General features: G+C 54.3%; 1 protein-coding gene across 2 annotated transcripts in view; it reads left to right on the top strand.

The window, feature by feature from the left end:
- The window catches only part of HIVEP3 (HIVEP zinc finger 3), a 91,918-nt gene that overhangs the window by 28,979 nt on the left and 46,091 nt on the right, over positions 1–16,848 (top strand). Inside the window, exons 2-3 of one of the 2 annotated variants that reach the window (XM_044237970.1) lie at positions 1,814–7,421; positions 11,536–11,681. In XM_044237970.1, the coding sequence (XP_044093905.1) occupies positions 2,346–7,421; positions 11,536–11,681 (5,222 nt within the window). In that variant the 5' untranslated portion in view covers positions 1,814–2,345. Of the gene's footprint in view, positions 1–1,799; positions 7,422–11,535; positions 11,682–16,848 lie in introns of those variants that run through there. The other variant, XM_044237972.1, reaches the window with a different exon arrangement.

The raw sequence follows: 16,848 nt of genomic DNA, 5'->3' as shown, positions 1-16,848 counted from the left end.
CTTAGATAAGCTAGGCCTGGGGTAGTGCCATCATCATGACCTCCTCAACCTAAGCTGTGCCCATTTCTCCTGTCCAGTAGTTGCAACAAGTATAGAATATGGGTTGAAAGGCCTCTTTGGCTTTAAGCTTCTAGACACCTTCAGAAGCTCTCCAGGGATATAGCCCATACCCCTTGGGGCCAAGCCAATGCTTTCATAACACATGGAGCCATAGATTGGTGCCCACTAACTCCTCTAGAAGTCATAGAGGACATTTATTCATTGAGGCAGGGGACAGGCCCTGGCCGGGTATCAGGAAACACAGGGGGTTCTGATCCCACCACCATCACTGTGCAAGTTTTAGGGAAAATCACGACATCCCTCTAGCCTCAGCCTCCTCATCTGTCGAGTGAGGTGGTTAGACTAGACACCCAATCTCTACGATTCCATTAGGAGGCCCTGGTGTAATTTCAGTCCCCAGAGCAGAGATGAAAATTTGTGCCAGACACCCAGAGACAGCACTTGGGCCTGCCTGGAGTCACAAAGTAACTATGGATTGTAAGGAGACCATTTGTTCCAGCTTGCCTGGGACAGCGCTGATTTTGTCCTGTTGTTCCTCCATAATTACTAGTCATGCCTCTTTCACTCTCAAAAGTGCCCCACTTTGGATGATGCCATTTTATGTGACCATCCTACTGAGAGTAATATGAGAAATGAGATTCCTCGGCCTTCCATACACTCAGCCTGCTTCATGAGGATGCCTTCTCTAACCAAGTTAGAGGAGGCCTTTGAATTGCTCAAAGAAGAGCCTTTGCTGAGTTATGACCTTCTGTTGACAAAAGTCAGTCACTGCCTTTGCTGGAGGGCTGTCATTTGAAGATGTAGGTGACCTCATGTACCCGTCACTGCCCCTGTCTAAAGTAGCACGGGAAAAAGTTCTTTGCAAGCAAAACTTAGCTTCATGCAAAGAACTCAGCTATGTCTCCCTTTCTGGCTGCCAGAGCCTGGTGATGGACCCCATGCCCCCTCTCCTCTTTGGCTGGCAGGAAAAGCTGGAAGAACCTGCCAGAATGACCCTCCCAGCTGTTGTTTAGCAAACTAGCCATGGCTGCATTAGACTGTGGGTTTGCATGGGCTGAGGCAGTGGGTTTTAGCTTTTCCATGAAACACGGGCTTGGGTTAACAAGGGCAATAAGCTCAGGAATGGTGCCCCTTGTAGATACCTTCAGAGCCCAGGGCCAGAGAAGGAATAATACTAACCTGAGAATAATCCATTCTCAGATTATTGGGATTATATGGGAGAGCTCATCCCTGAATCACACCCCAGCACCTCCTCCTCCACCAGCTGTAGGATCAGCCCACATTTTCCCAGTGGCATCCATATCCGTTATCATGTTGAACTCCACTGCAGCCCCGAGATGCAACTGAGGCAGGATTTGATGTTATCCCATTATATAGATTGGGCAATGGAGGCTTTGGGAGCTGAACCTGCCTCAGAGCAGAGCCTAGGCCTCCCATCCCTGACTTCCCTGCCATTCCCAGAGCCTGCCCTCCCCCATCTCCTGCTCCTACCACCCCACATAGCCCCTGTCCTCAGAACTGCCAAGGCATTCAGGTCACCCAGTGCCTCTGTGAATGCAGGTGAGGGAGGTTCAGGCTGTGCTCAGGTGCATGGAGGCAGGGCTGTGACTTCTGGTCGAGTCTCTCTGGTTAAACTTCTAGGGACATCACCGTGTCTCACAGAGTCCATGCTGCACAGATTGTGGACATGTTGCAGTAACTCTCCCTTCTCTTGTGTGTATGTGTATTTCTGTGTGTGTGCTTTCATCACTAGAAGAGCGTGACTTCCCCTCTGTGGCTGCGGATCTCCAACACGGGACCCCAGGGGAGAAGGGACTGGACCGAGCTGCCTGAGGCAGCCAGCGTGGCTTCTCCAGCGCCAGGACGAGGGATGAGTGGGACGTGCCTGCAGATGTGTCTAGCCTCCGACCACTCGCATAGCACACAGGGGACTTGCGGGTGGCCACTCGCCACTGCCAACTGAAACAGTATGATGGCAACATTGACATCCTTCATGACGTTTCCACAACAGACATTCAAGCAGAAAGTGCTGGCGCATTTTCTGCCTTCAAAGTAGAGGGCCATGCCTCACCCATGTGAATAGTTTGGGCCCCAATGACCTGCTCTGAGTCCACTCACAGCCAGTGACACTTGCAAAAAATTCCCAAAGCCCATCTTGGGTTTGGCTTCCGCAGCTCTTGACCAATGTGGCCAAAGCCAGACACCTCCTTGGGACACTTGGATTATTCATAAATGCAGCCTACCCCAGCCCTCCCTGAATAGCATCTGAAGTCTCTGGGGAGGTCATGGATCCTGAACAAAGTGTCAAGGGCACCAAGAAGGCTGAGGGAAGTCCCCGGAAGCGGCTGACCAAAGGAGAGGCCGTGCAGGCCAGTGTTTCGTCCGGTGCCCCGTACCCAGGCAGCAGCACGGCTGTCCCCCAAGAGGGCCCCCTCCAGGAGCTCCTAGCCCCGCAGCCCTTCTCGGGCCCCCCATCAGTTCTTAGGGAAGGCTCTCAGGAGAAAACAGGCCAGCAGCAGAAGCCCCCCAAGAGGTCCTCCATTGACACCTCCATCCCCATCTCACAGCTTCCGCAGCACCCTCTGACACCAGCATTCATGTCGCCTGGCAAACCGGAGCATCTCCTAGAGGGGTCCACGTGGCAGCTGGTCGACCCCATGAGACCTGGACCCTCAAGCTCTTTTGTGACCCCTGGGCTTCATCCGTCAGGCCAGCTCCTCCCTTCCCACGCTTCTATCATCCCTCCTGAGGACCTGCCTGGCCTCCCCAAAGTCTTTGTGCCCCGTCCCTCCCAGGTGTCCTTGAAGCCCCCAGAAGAGGCACACAAGAAGGAGAGGAAACCCCAGAAGCCAGGCAAGTACATATGTCAGTACTGCAGCCGGCCCTGCGCCAAGCCCAGTGTGCTCCAGAAACATATCCGCTCGCACACTGGCGAGAGACCCTACCCCTGTGGCCCCTGCGGCTTCTCGTTCAAGACCAAGAGTAACCTATACAAGCACAGGAAGTCCCATGCCCACCGCATCAAAGCTGGCCTGGCCTCAGGAGTGGGTGGCGAGATGTACCCCCCGGGGCTGGAGATGGAGAGGGTCCCCGGGGAGGAGTTCGAGGAGCCCACTGAGGGGGAAAGCACAGATTCGGAGGAGGAAACAGGCAGCGCATCTGCCCACCCCGCAGAGCTCTCCCCCAGGCCTAAGCACCCCCTTCTGTCCAGCGGTCTGTATAGCTCTGGGAGCCAGGGCTCCAGCCACGAGCGCTGTTCCCTGTCCCAGTCCAGCTCAGCCCCGTCACTCGAGGACCCCGCTCCGTTCACGGAGCCCTCGTCGGAACACCCCCTGAGCCAGAAACCTGAAGACACCCACACCATAAAGCAGAAGCTGGCCCTCCGCTTGAGTGAGAGGAAGAAGGTGATGGATGAGCAGGCGTTTCTGAGCCCAGGCAGCAAAGGGAGTACAGAATCTGGGTATTTCTCCCGCTCCGAGAGCGCCGAGCAGCAGGTCAGCCCCCCAAACACCAACGCCAGGTCCTACGCCGAGATCATCTTGGGCAAGTGCGGGCGGATCGGGCAGCGGACCGCCATGCTGACGGCCACCTCCACCCAGCCCCTCCTGCCCCTGGCCACTGAAGACAAGCCCAGCCTGGTACCTTTGTCTGTGCCCCGGACGCAGGTCATTGAGCACATCACCAAGCTCATCACCATCAACGAGGCTGTGGTGGACACCAGCGAGATCGACAGCGTGAAGCCAAGGAGGAGCTCACTGTCCAGGCGCAGCAGCATGGAGTCACCCAAATCCAGCCTCTACCGGGAGCCCCTGTCGTCCCACGGCGAGAAAGCCACCAAGCCTGAACAATCACTGCTGAGCCTCCAGCACCCACCCAGCACCACCCCCCCTGTGCCTCTGCTGAGAAGCCATTCAATGCCTTCTACGACCTGCACCCTCAGCACCCCTCATCACACCTTCCGAGGTAGCTACTCCTTCGACGACCACGTCGCCGACGCGGAAGCCCTGAGCCGCAGCAGTCACGTGTTTACCTCCCACCCCCGGATGCTCAAGCGTCAGCCGGCCATCGAACTACCTTTAGGAGGGGAGTACAGTTCGGAGGAGGCGGGGCCCAGTAGCAAAGACACGGCCTCCAAGCCCGCAGACGAGCCGGAAACCAAGGAAAGCGAACTCACCAAAAAGACAAAGAAGGGTTTGAAAACGAAAGGGGTGATCTATGAATGTAACATATGTGGTGCTCGGTACAAGAAGAGGGACAACTACGAAGCCCATCGAAAGTACTACTGCTCAGAGCTTCAGATCTCGAAGCCCGTCTCTGCGGGTGGCGCTCACGCGTCCCCGGAGGCCGAAAAGAGCCAGGCCGAGCACGAGCCCTGGTCCCAGATGATGCATTACAAACTGGGGACCACCTTGGAACTCACCCCACTGAGGAAGAGGAGGAAAGAGAAGAGCCTTGGGGATGAGGAAGAGCCACCTGCCTTTGAGTCGACGAAAAGTCAGTTCGGCAGCTCCGGCCCGTCAGATGCTTCTCGGAACCTTCCCCTGGAGTCCACCAAGTCACCAGCAGAGCCGAGTAAGTCAGTGCCCTCCCTGGAGGGACCCACGGGCTTCCAGCCAAGGACTCCCAAGCCAGGGTCTGGTCTAGAGTCAGGGAAGGAGAGGAGAACAACATCCAAAGAAATCTCTGTCATCCAGCACACCAGCTCCTTCGAGAAGTCCGACTCTCTGGAGCAGCCCAGCGGCTTGGAAGGGGAAGACAAGCCCCCGGTCCCGTTCTCCTCCCCTCCCCCCACCCCGCACGGACGCTCAGCCCACTCCCTGCAGCCCAGGCTGGTCCGCCAGCCCAACATTCAGGTCCCCGAGATCCTGGTGACTGAGGAGCCCGACCGGCCAGACACGGAGCCTGAGCCGCCCCCCAAGGAACCCGAGAAGACAGAGGAATTCCAGTGGCCCCAGCGCAGCCAGACGCTTGCCCAGCTCCCAGCTGAGAAGCTGCCACCCAAGAAGAAGAGGCTGCGCCTGGCAGAGATGGCCCAGTCGTCGGGGGAGTCCAGCTTTGAGTCGTCTGCACCCCTGTCTCGCAGTCCCAGTCAGGAGAGCAGTGTCTCCCTGAGCGGGTCCAGCCGCTCCGCCTCCTTCGAGAGGGACGACCACGGAAAAGCCGAGGCCCCTGGGCTCTCATCCGACCCACGCCCCAAACCCTTGGGCACCCACATGCTGACTGTCCCCAGCCACCACCCGCACGCCCGAGAGATGCGGAGGTCAGCCTCAGAGCAGAGCCCCAACATCTCCCATTCTGCCCATATGACTGAGACACGCAGCAAATCATTCGACTACGGCAGCTTGTCCTTGACAGGCCCCTCTGTGCTGGCCCCTGCAGCCCCCACGACCCCTGTGGTCCCGCCGGCCCCGCCAGAGAGAAGGAAATGCTTTTTGGTGAGACAGGCCTCTCTGAGCAGGCCTCCAGACACCGAGCTAGAGACTACCCCCAAGGGGAGACAGGAGAGCGAGGAACCAAAGCCCTCATGCAGTAAACCTTCCACTAAAATCTCATTGCTCCAGAGTTCCTCAGCGGCCACCTCACACAGCGGGCACCCGGGAGGCAAGAGCCAGGTGCAGGACAGACCCCCACTGGGGTCCACTCCACCCTACACAGAAGCCCTGCAGGTGTTTCACCACCCCATTGCCCAGCTTCCCTTGCATGAGAAGCCGTACCTGTCCCCGCCCGTCTCCCTTTTCTCCTTCCAGCACCTCTTACAGCATGAGCCAGGACAGTCTTCAGAGTTCTTCTCCACCCAGGCCATGTCCAGCCTCCTCTCTGCACCATACTCTATGCCCCCTCTTCCTCCCTCCTTATTTCAAGCCCCGCCACTTCCTCTCCAGCCTACCGTTCTGCACCCCGGCCAGCTCCCCCTCCCCCAGCTCCTGCCTCACCCAGCCAGCATCCCCTTCCGGCAGCCCCCTTCATTTCTCCCCGTGCCCTACCCAGCCTCGTCAGCACTCTCTTCTGGATTCTTCCTGCCTCTGCAATCCCAGTTCTCGCTTCCACTCCCTGGGGATGTGGAAAGCCATCTGCCCCAGATCAAAACCAGCCCTGCCCCACTGGCAACAGGAAGCACGGGCCTTTCCCCCAGCACAGAGTACGGCAATGATGTCCAGCTGCCCCCCAGGGATCCCCCAGCCAGCTGCTCAGCACCCATATCAGCCACTCCGCCTACCCTGCCAGCCTGTCCTGACGCCACGGTGTCCCTGGTTGTGCCGGTCCGCATTCAGACCAACATGCCATCCTATGGGAGTGTCATGTACACCACCCTCTCCCAGCTCCTGGTCACCCAGTCCCAAGGCAGCTCAGCAACTGCAACTCTTCCCAAGTGTGAGGAGCCCCCGTGCAAAGGGACGACGGTGTGTGGGACAGACGTGTACGAGGTCAGGCCTGGCTCGGCTGGGGGAAGTGAAGAGCAGAGCAGAGGCTTCCCGACTCCATACTTGAGAGTGCCTGTGACGTTACCAGAAAGAAAAGGCACTTCCCTGTCATCAGAGACTGTTGTGAGCTTGGAGGGGAGTTCTTCCACAGTTGGGGGGAGCAAACGTGTCCTTTCACCGGCTGGCAGCCTGGAACTTACCATGGAAACCCAGCAGCAAAAAAGGGTGAAGGAAGAGGAGGTTTCCAAGGCAGATGAAACACTCGAGCTGGTAAAACCATGCAGCGTGGTGCTCACCAGCACAGAGGACAGCAAAAGGCCAGAGAAATCCCACCTGGGCAGCCAGAGCCAGGGCAGGAGGGAGCTAGAAACAGCATCCAGCCTATCCTCAGATCCTTCTGACCCAAAGGAAATGACTCCCCTTCCGCACTCCTCATTGCCCCATGCAATGGCCCCAGGCTCAGAGGCATTGAAGGAATACACCCAGCCATCCAGTAAGCCTCACCGAAGAGGGCTGCCCCCACTGAGTGTGAAGAAAGAAGATTCCAAGGAACAACCTGACCTCCCTCCACTGGCACCTTCCAGCTCGCTGCCTCTGTCAGAAACGTCCCCCAGGCCAGCCAAGTCGCAAGAAGGTACGGACTCAAAGAAGGTACTGCAGTCCCCCAGCCTCCACACGACCACTAATGTCAGTTGGTGCTATTTAAACTACATTAAGCCAAATCACATCCAGCATGCAGATAGGAGGTCCTCTGTTTACGCTGGTTGGTGCATAAGTTTGTACAACCCCAACCTTCCGGGGGTTTCCACTAAAGCTGCTTTGTCCCTCCTGAGGTCTAAGCAGAAGGTGAGCAAAGAAACATACACCATGGCCACAGCTCCGCATCCTGAGACAGGAAGGCTTGTGCCATCCAGCTCCCGCAAGCCCCGCATGACAGAGGTAAGTCAGCTTTAGAGGTCCTGCTGAGCTTTTAAAGGCACGTTCCCCTCAAGTTCTATTTGCGTAACTAGAGCCGGGTGAGTGGGTGGGTTTGCCCCCGTCAGCTGTGACTGGGTATCTTATAAGGAAACATATTTATCGGGTTTCTTTGTCAGTGTGTCTCTCCCATCACCAGGCTAGATACATTCCAATGAAATGAGCTTTAAAGTCGTCCTGTTTTCCCATTAGCCACTATTGTCAAATCAAAGACACAGTCAGAGCTAGGGTGGAAAATGCTCTCCAAGAGACCAAGTTGGAAAACTTGGCTGGTAGGACAGCCTACTTCATTTTCAAAACTTTATGCCACTCCACGTGTTCCTCCATGGTCCTGTTAGCCTTCTCCCGATTTTCTTATTCTCCACACCTGCTATTTCCATTTTCTGGGAGCACTCAGAATCTTCCCACTCCTCAAGTTTCTAGAATGTGACACCAGCAGCTTCTGAAATACTGCTGCTTTCTCTCCCAGGAGCAGGATAGCCAACAGAGCTTGGCTGCAGTGTTCCTCGTTGCCACTAGGGGGCAAGACCACTCACAGCCTGACCCATCTATGCTGTGTGTCAGCACCCAGCCCTGACCAAGGTCGCAGGGTCTCTTCCAGTGCCTCTGACCTGAGCCTGCTTCAGGAGCCATACAATGAATGGACCCCTGCCAGTCCAGGGAGTTTGACATTTGATAATTTCCTCTTTGCCTCAGATACATGACACCCGCATACCCCAGTAGGGCCAGCCTGAGCACCCAGGCCATGCGAAACAACACCAACTTGGTGTGTGTGGAATAAGAGTTGGTCTTGTTGATTGAGTCACCTTGGTGTGCCAGACGCTGTGCTGAACCCAGTCAGAGCTGTCTCTACCCAGGAGGCAGCCAGGCCACATCCCAGCTCAGTTATGGATGAGGGACCCCAGGGTCAGAGGGTGAGAGAGGTCAAGGTCACATGGAAGGTCTTTGGAACACTCAGAATTTGAACTTAGACCTCTCTGACTCCAGAGAATCAATTTTTTTTTCTATTATTGGAGGAAACAAAACCATAAAAGTGACTGCAGATTTTTTTTTTAAGATTTTATTTATTTATTTATTTGAGAGAGAAACAGTGAGAGAGAGCATGAGTGAGGAGAAGGTCAGAGAGTGAAGCAGACTCCCCATGGAGCTGGGAGCCCAAGGCGGGACTCGATCCCAGGACTCCAAGATCATGACCTGAGCCAAAGGCAGTCGTCCAACCAACTGAGCCACCCAGCCGTCCCGTGACTGCAGATTTTAAAATGTTCATCAAAGTGTCTTCACATCAGACGCTTTGATCAAATCAGGCCTAAATCCACCAAACTAAATTCGTATCACAGACACACGAACAAAACTGTGTTTGGGATCTCCTCCTATATTTGTCTCCACCTCTTTGATCACCCAGTGAATTTTGTGCACCAAATTCGTCCCTAGCTCAGCTGGATAGTCTTCACAGGATTGTTTCTCAGATCTAGTCTCTGAATATCCTTGTCAGTTTACAGACATCCCTAGATGAGATCTCCATGTTTGCCATAAACATTGTGACTGATTTCTCTCCAGCATGTCTTCCTGGCCATGGCTCCCCCCAAGATGCTGTTGTAATTGTATTCATACTTACAACTTCTCATGCCCCTGCTGTGGGCCACATTGTGTAGAACTTTGCTTTCATCCTCACAACCACCTTGAAAGTTAGGGTACTGTATCACCATTTTATAAATGAAATGGCCAGTTTAGAGAAGTTAGGTAACCTGAAGAGGGCTACACAGTAAATGTAAGCACCGCGATTCAAAACCAGACCTCACTCCAAAGCCCTTTCCAACGATCTGGACTTCCTCTGTTTGAATGACTATATACTAAAAGTCCATGTAAGAGAAAGGAAGAGTTAACTTAATTGAGTTTGGCCATCTTTGGTTTAAAAGTCAGCTTTCATCAAATGAGCGGAAACCTGCAAACTTTTTCTTAAAATAAAATGCTAGATACACTGGCGTGTTTCCTACCAGAAGTGCACCCGTATGGTGTATTCATATAGCTGCATGGCCCACCACTTCATGCCTTCCTACAGTTACACACCTCTCTCTCTGGCCTCTGTTTGCATAGCTCCAGTGATGGGGAGCTCATCATCTCTTGGTACAACCCAAACAGTCTTTGGACAGTACTTTAAGAGATTTCTTTCCTGAGCTGTCTTTTGTCTTATAGTTTCCCCTCTCTCTTAGTAGCTCTGAAAAGCCCTTTGGGCTATCTTAGCATTGTAAAGATCTTCCAAACTATCCTCATGTAGGTCTAGGCCACACTATCAAATTTCAGTTGGGTCACAGGTATTTTTCTCCCCCCATATCTAAGCCCTGGAGAAACCCCAGCTTAGACAAAAGTCACTTTGCAGCCATGTCCCATTTCCCAGTTTCTCCTGCGATTTTTTTTTCCCCTTTGGGGGTCACTTTGACAACCACATATTGCAAACAGATTGAAAACAAGGACTCAGTGCCACATTTCCCACTACCTCCCATACTAGCTGTGTGACCTTGGGCCAGTTACCTCTTCTGTCTGTGCCTTGGTTTCCTCATCTATAAACTAGAGGTGCAAAAAATACTCAGCTCTTAGGGCTGTAGAGGTAAGTGAGTTAAAATATACAAAGTGTGTCAGAACAGTGCTTGGCACACCAGCACTCAACAATCATTTTTACGATTTAAAGACAATCATATTATTGTCTTTAAAAGCCAATGCAGACTCCTGGTCCCCCTCTCAGTTCTAACAGTGTTTCCTGATAGAATGGCACTTTGCCACCCAACCAGTCTCCTCCAGCTCTGCCCAGACATCACAGCTGGTTGTGAGAGAGAAGTCCTCCGGCAGCCTGTGGAAGTCCCCCTTGGTCATTCCACGGATGGCTCAGATGGCAGGCCAAGATAGGAGTGAAAAGAGCATGTTCTGGAACTCCTTGGGCACGGCGCAGTATCTGCTGTCTTCTGGCAGAGCAGCAGTCCGTAGCCTCCCTCGGTTTCCACTCCTCATCTCCAGTGCTGACGAGACAGTTTGGGGGGATCACTGAGTCATAGACATTGGCCCTGGGATAAATCTTCAAGATGATCTAAATCTCCTCAGAGGCGAACTAAGCCCAGAAAGAGGAGGGCTTGGAGCCACCCAAGCATGGCTCAGCGTGCAATGGAGTCTGTGTGGGGTTAACACCCAGGTCCCCTGACTCCCAACCAGCTCTCTTTCTGCTCAGCCCAAGCACCCCATATAAGGGCAAACAGCACAGCTGGCCTGGGAGCCTGTGGTTTAGACTGTCCTGGCATCAAGAGACATGGGTGCTTCTCCCACGGGCTGTAACCATGACCTTAACTGACAGTGGCGTGAAGTAGGAAGAGAGTATCACTCCAGTCACAGCTGGCAGAGGGTCTAGAGGACCTGTTTCCCTCCTGAGCCAGCTCCCACCACTGAGACCCATAGCTCTGTGAAGAGAATGGGTTCCCTTAGACTCCCGGCCAGAGCCTGCACACCAGGTGCATGCCCATCAGTGTGCACGCAAAGTCTTGGTCAGGGCCCTCAGAAGACCTGCACTCTGCTCCCCGCAATGCCCTTAACTTGCAGGGTGACCTTCATTTTCTGATTTGTCAAGGAGAATTGGAGCAATTAATCTCGGCATGGAGGCTTCATTTATTTGCTCCTCCTTCCTCACACTCTTCTCTGAGGCAGGCCTTGTTTCAGGTGCAGGTGTGACCAAGGACCAAGATAAGGGCCTGTCCCCCAGAAGATTCTAGACTAGTATGGAAAGAAAAAGCAAACACGGCTCTCGTGGGAAGGCCTGGTCTTTCCAGGACAAAGTCCTGATGAGAGTCCCAGTTTGGACACCCAACTAACCGGGTGGCCTTGGGAGAAGGGACTTCAGCTCTCTGGGGAGCCAGCTCCTTCTTTCTGCCCGCTGGAGCTTCTAGCATGTCTTCACGGGGTGGAGGGAACAGCGGGTGCGGCGCACGCAGGGGAGTGTAGGCACGCAGGGCCCCCGAAGGCCCCGCCCCACGACTCCCGCTCCACGCAGTGCTTATGTCGTTGACTTTGTGATTTTGTCATTCCTGTGGTGGGCCAGGTTCACCTCCCTTCGCTGGTTTCCCCGGAAGGCCAGAAAGATCTAGCTAGAGTGCAGAAGGAAGAAGAGAAGCGAGGGAAGCCGGAGGAGGACGCTCCCGCCTCCAAACGAGGGGAGCCAGCGAGGATCAAAATCTTCGAAGGAGGGTAAGAATCGTGTCTGGTTGGCAGCGTTTGGTTCTGCTTCCTGCGGAGGCAGAGGCGGTGCCGTCCGTGGTGAGAGGCGGTGAGTGTCTCCCCCGACCGTGCTGCGCCCATGGGCGCTTTCCAGCAGCCGCCACCTTCACGGGACTCGCTGGCCGTCTCTGGTCCCCAACGCCGGGCTCTCTGGCGGGGGATGGGAGCCGGCTGTGTGCCGAGGATCGGAGCAGTCTGGGTCTTCCTCCAGCCCCTTCTTGCTTCGGATGTCGTCTCCGTTTCTAGTCGCGGCACTGGGGCTGACAGCACGCCAACTAGGTCCTGTGTCCCGACTGCCATCTACCTCGTGCATGGTCCCCCAGATCACTCGGTTCTGCGCAAACAGCCACCTCGGCATGTGCACTGTCCCACAGGGGACTCGGGCTCTGCCCACACGCTGTTCGCTGGGCTGATCACAAAGGCGCTGCTCACTCCAACTGTCTACACCGGTCTCCATTCTGACTGGTTGGGGCCGGGGACTCATTGGTGGGTAAATATTTGGAATATCGTCGCTGGTTTTTTTTACCCTTGGTGCTTATCTTTGAAAACCCAATGATCTAAGCATCTCACAACTCACACTGTGGGGCCCTCTGGGCTTCGGAAGGGTGCCTTGTTATGGACTTGCTTTGTGGAAGTTTTGTGCCAGCTGTGTTGTGTGTGACCACGTGTTTGCTCCCGGGGATGTGGTGTCTGTCTCAGGGTCCTGTGTCTGTGTTCCCAGTGTGATCAACGCAGCCCTCGTCCCACGCAGTCCCAAGGGACGATAGCACTACCTGCCAAGGCAGAGAGTCGTCACCGAACGTGAGCACCTGCAAACGGGGGGTGTCACTGGGGACCTGCCAATCTCTAGCACCTGCAGGTGCCTAACTCAGCAAATCAAAGTGGGAGGTGCCGGATTCCTCTGTTGGTTGGGGAGAGCAGAGATGGCCAAGCTCCCCAAGGCCACCGGAGGGCATCTTCTGGTGGCAGTGAGGAACAGGGGCTGTCGGGAGAGGGGGATGTTTGGAAACAAAATTGGAAGAGTTGGGTTGTCGCAACTGGGGGTCAATGGAGGGGGTCAAGGATGGCAAAAAAAAAAAAAAAAAAATGCAGTGGTAGAGGTTTCTCTCTAGGGAGAGAAACATCCTGTCCAGAGTTCCAGTAGCAGCTTCATGAGAAATAGTAGCCCAAAGGTGTGTTTTTGTTTGTTTGTTTGTCTTGGTTTTGGGGGGTCTTTTGGTGCAAAATGGTGGTCATATTAAAGCCCGGGGACAGGACCTGTGGGCAGAAACAGCAGCTGCCCCGGGTTTGTGAGGCTGTTTGTTTGTGGCTGATTACATACTTGGAAGTTGGGGGAGATAAAGAAGAAGGAGGTTTCAAAAGGATTTGTATATATTTTTTAATTTAATTTAATTTTTTAAGTGTTCCAAGATTCACTGTTTATGCACCACACCCAGTGCTCCATGCAATACATGCCTTCCTTAATACCCACCACCAGGCTCACCCAACCCCCAACTTCCCCTCCCCTCCAAAACCCTCAGTTTGTTTCTCAGAGTCCACAGTCTCTCGTAGTTCATCTCAAATCTCAAAGGTTTTTCAAAATACTAAGCCCCAGCTGAGGGCAGAACGGCTTAGTCCCTGATATTTGAATAGAGCGCCCTCTTGTGTCTCTGTGCCTCATATCACCGGGTACCCAAGAGGCCCCCTAAGACTTCATTCATCCTAGGACTGATGCGTCTGGTCACAATGACTTGCCTTCTCGCCTCTGGCTTCAAGAACCGTCTGTGAGACGCTGAGGGGCTGCTGAGGGATAGCTGGTGTGCACCAAAAGATTTGCTTCTTCCCTGAGAAGCAGCAGCCTCCAGACTGGAGATGGGGGTCCCCAAGGAGGCTCCCTGCTGCCCTCGTTTTCCTGGGAAGCCCGAGCTCAGGAAGGGCAGCTGGCAGGAACCTCTCCCCGCTTCCAGTCACTTCACCTGGAGTCTCCGCCTTCAGCTGAAACGTGAGAGGTTACCCCTGAGTCCCCTTCTCTTCCTACAGCCTGGGCCTTGGGACCCCCCTCCCCTCACTGTCCCATTCAGGTTGCCACTTAGTCCCACCTGCTCTGTTCCAGGATCTCCGTCCCTTTCCAGGCTCACCCTCCCTACCTCTCTCGCTTAGCTCTCTCCTGCTCAGACTAGCCATCGAGTCTCCAGCTATGTTTCTTCATCCGTAAGAGGGGAAAGGACATGCTTTATGGGTTGAGCAGGAGGTCCTTTGTTCCCCCACGTTAAGGGTCGTGGTTCAGGACGCTGACAAATGGGCATCAGGGCATGTTGTCACTGCTGGAGCCACCTCGTGTGTCCCCCTCCCTCCGGGATGACATGGCTCGGTTCTGTGGACTGTGAGACATGGCTTCTTCATGCTCAGCTCGCCATGTCCAGCTAGGGCAGTTTGGGGCCACATGGTGTCACCCGTCAGATTCTTTTCTCCTACCGCCCAGCTGTCCCATTGAGGCCCCCGCTGTGCCTCCCACCCCCGGCTTCTGGCAATCCCTCTCCATTCATGGTTCTCTGAGGGCTGCTCTCTACCCCCCCCAGGAATGTTTGGAAATTTGGGGGGCATGTTCTAGTTTGCTGTGTAACAGGGGGCACCTCCAGCATTTCATGGTTGGGGCCAAGGATGTGATCATCCATTCAACCAGCCACGAAACCCCTTGTCCCCTTCAAATTGCCGAGGGTGTCCCCCCACCCAGAAACTGACTGTATCCTTCAAGCACTCCCATCTGAGGCCACCACAGTTTTGTCTTCGACTGGTTTCTCCCTTTTTCCTTTCTTTTTCTACTTCTTTCCTTTCTTTCTTTCTTTCTTTCTTTTTTTTTTTTTTAACACAGCAAGCATTGCTATCCCTCAAGGACCTGTTTGATAAGGGTCTGTGGTGGGCTTCTGTCATTAGGGGTCACTCAGAGACCTAGGGTGATGGAGACTGAGAAAGGAAGGTGAGAAATAGTCAGCTGTGCACTGGCCCTTACAGCTTGCACCCAGAAGCTTCTATTCCCGTGAATGGCCAGGGCAAGCCCCCTGCGGCCTCACCTGCTTTGGGGAGAGAATGGGGGAGAGCACTCCCGTGCACGTGGGGGACCCCAGAGATATTCAGTCGACAGTGCTAATGACTTCAGTCGGTCTCACATCTGTCTGCACCTTGTTTTTCCTCAATAGCGTTGTTGAAATGTATCCTTGTTGATTGACGTAGATTGAATTCATAGCCAAAAGTCGAGAAGCCAGACACAAAGAGGAGATGTTGCGAGTCCCCTGCTCATGAGTCTTTTTATCACTAGTCAAACTACTCGCTGGTCTCCTTACCCTTCGACTTGACCTCCAGCCCAGCATTCGATCAATTCATCAGTCCATCCAGGAGGACCCATTAATTCAACGCCTTCTGGGTGCCTGTGCCCGAAGAAACCAAGAGCCAAGGGGGTAAACCATGGCTCTGTGCTCCAGGTGCCGGGAGCCTGGTTCGGGGGGCAACCAGGGCTGGGTGCTGATGTGTGGACTGCTAATGTCGAGATGCTCCCAGCACGCGGGGACTTCTGGGGCTGGACAGCCAGAAGGGGCTTCCTGGACCGGGGGGAGCGAGGCCTGGGAAGGTGGAGGAGACGGGTGGAGAGGGAAGGTCGCTGGGTCAGCAGTCTGGGTGTAACGGTGACTCTTGTACCTGGTCAGTCGGACTGATTTCTTATGTCCTTGAGTGTTCTCCCTTGTCAGCATCATCTCGCTCTTCTTCTAACCTTGTCACTGTGTGAGCAACACTAAATCTGGGTCTCCAGATAGAGTCTCACTCCTGAACTGATGCCTCCTGGGCCCCTCAACTTCAGCATGTGCTAACCAAACCACCAAGAGAATCTTCTGCATCCAGATCTCAGATGATGTCCCCACACCTTGACACTCAAAACCTTAGTATGATCTTGGGCCCCTTTTCCCCTGACCCCCCCTACTTCTTATTAGTCCCCAAATTCTGGTGTCCACATGAAGTGGTTCATAACTCAGCTGTGATCTCTGGCCCCCCTCTCTCCAGACACCCATGTTGGTGCCATTCGGTGTCTGATCAGAGTTCTGCCTATGTCACACTTGGGCCCCAGGGCCTTCTATGGCTGCCTTATCTACAGAATGGACCCCCAGTCTGACCCGTCCCTGTTGTAGATCCCCCTCTGGACCTGCTGAGTTCTGCCCACTACCAAGTCCTATCCAGCCTCAACCCTCTCTTTTAACTAACCTCTCAGGTCCCACCATGGAGAAAACTCCGTGGCTCTTTGTGTTACTTCTAGAATAACCATGGCACTGAAATTCATTCCAGGACCCCTCTTGACTTGGGTCCTAGGGCCTTGCTTTGTACACACTATGCATCGGTTCCTATTTGTTGCCTTGATTTTCCTGGCACACAGCCCCCTCCCTTCGCTCTGCATCACTTCCACACCCGAACAAAGCTTGCATTTTCCAGACGGCCTCTGGGAGTGCCCATCAGGAATGTGTTGGCTCTCTCACCCAGCACCTATGCATTTGCCTGGGTTGTTTTAGAAGGCCTCCTTTGTTAGGGAATGTTGTTTTCACTCATACAAAGTTATATTGTTCATTGAGGGCAATGCTTATATTGTCCTAATTCAAGTTCACTCATTGCAAGGAAAGCTGGGAACTTAGCCCCGAGGACTGGTGTGAAAGAAGGAGAAACTGGGATCAGTAACACTACCTGGCTGCTGGAGGTGGTCATCCGAGCTTTGAGGGATGGGGAGCTTGGGGCTTCGGTCCGAAGGGAACAATGGATCAGACATAAGAGCCAGAAAGGCCAGGCCCAGCAAGGGTGGGGATGTTCAGAAAGGTGACCACGGCCAGGGAGTAAGGGATTGAGGAGAGACTGGTGTTTAGCGGGGCAGCCCAACCTCAACTCGGAACTGGAATCTAGGGCAAAGAATGGAAGCTCCGCTGTGGTTGGGCCAGGGAGGGTGGGTAAGGTGACTCAGGGACACGGGGTTACCCCAGGGCTGCCCCTGATCCCTTCAGGCCTTTAGCAGGACTCCATCCCAGACCCTGCTGACCGCATCACCCAGAAGCCCAGCTGAAAGAAGAGCACCCAGGTCCCCCATCAGAGGGTGCTGGGTCCCATCTCTTCCCATCTTCCCCGATAT

This window comes from Neovison vison, chromosome 2 (genome assembly GCF_020171115.1).
Source record: "Neovison vison isolate M4711 chromosome 2, ASM_NN_V1, whole genome shotgun sequence".
NCBI lineage: Eukaryota > Metazoa > Chordata > Mammalia > Carnivora > Mustelidae > Neogale > Neogale vison.
This window is presented reverse-complemented; position numbering and strand designations above follow the sequence as displayed.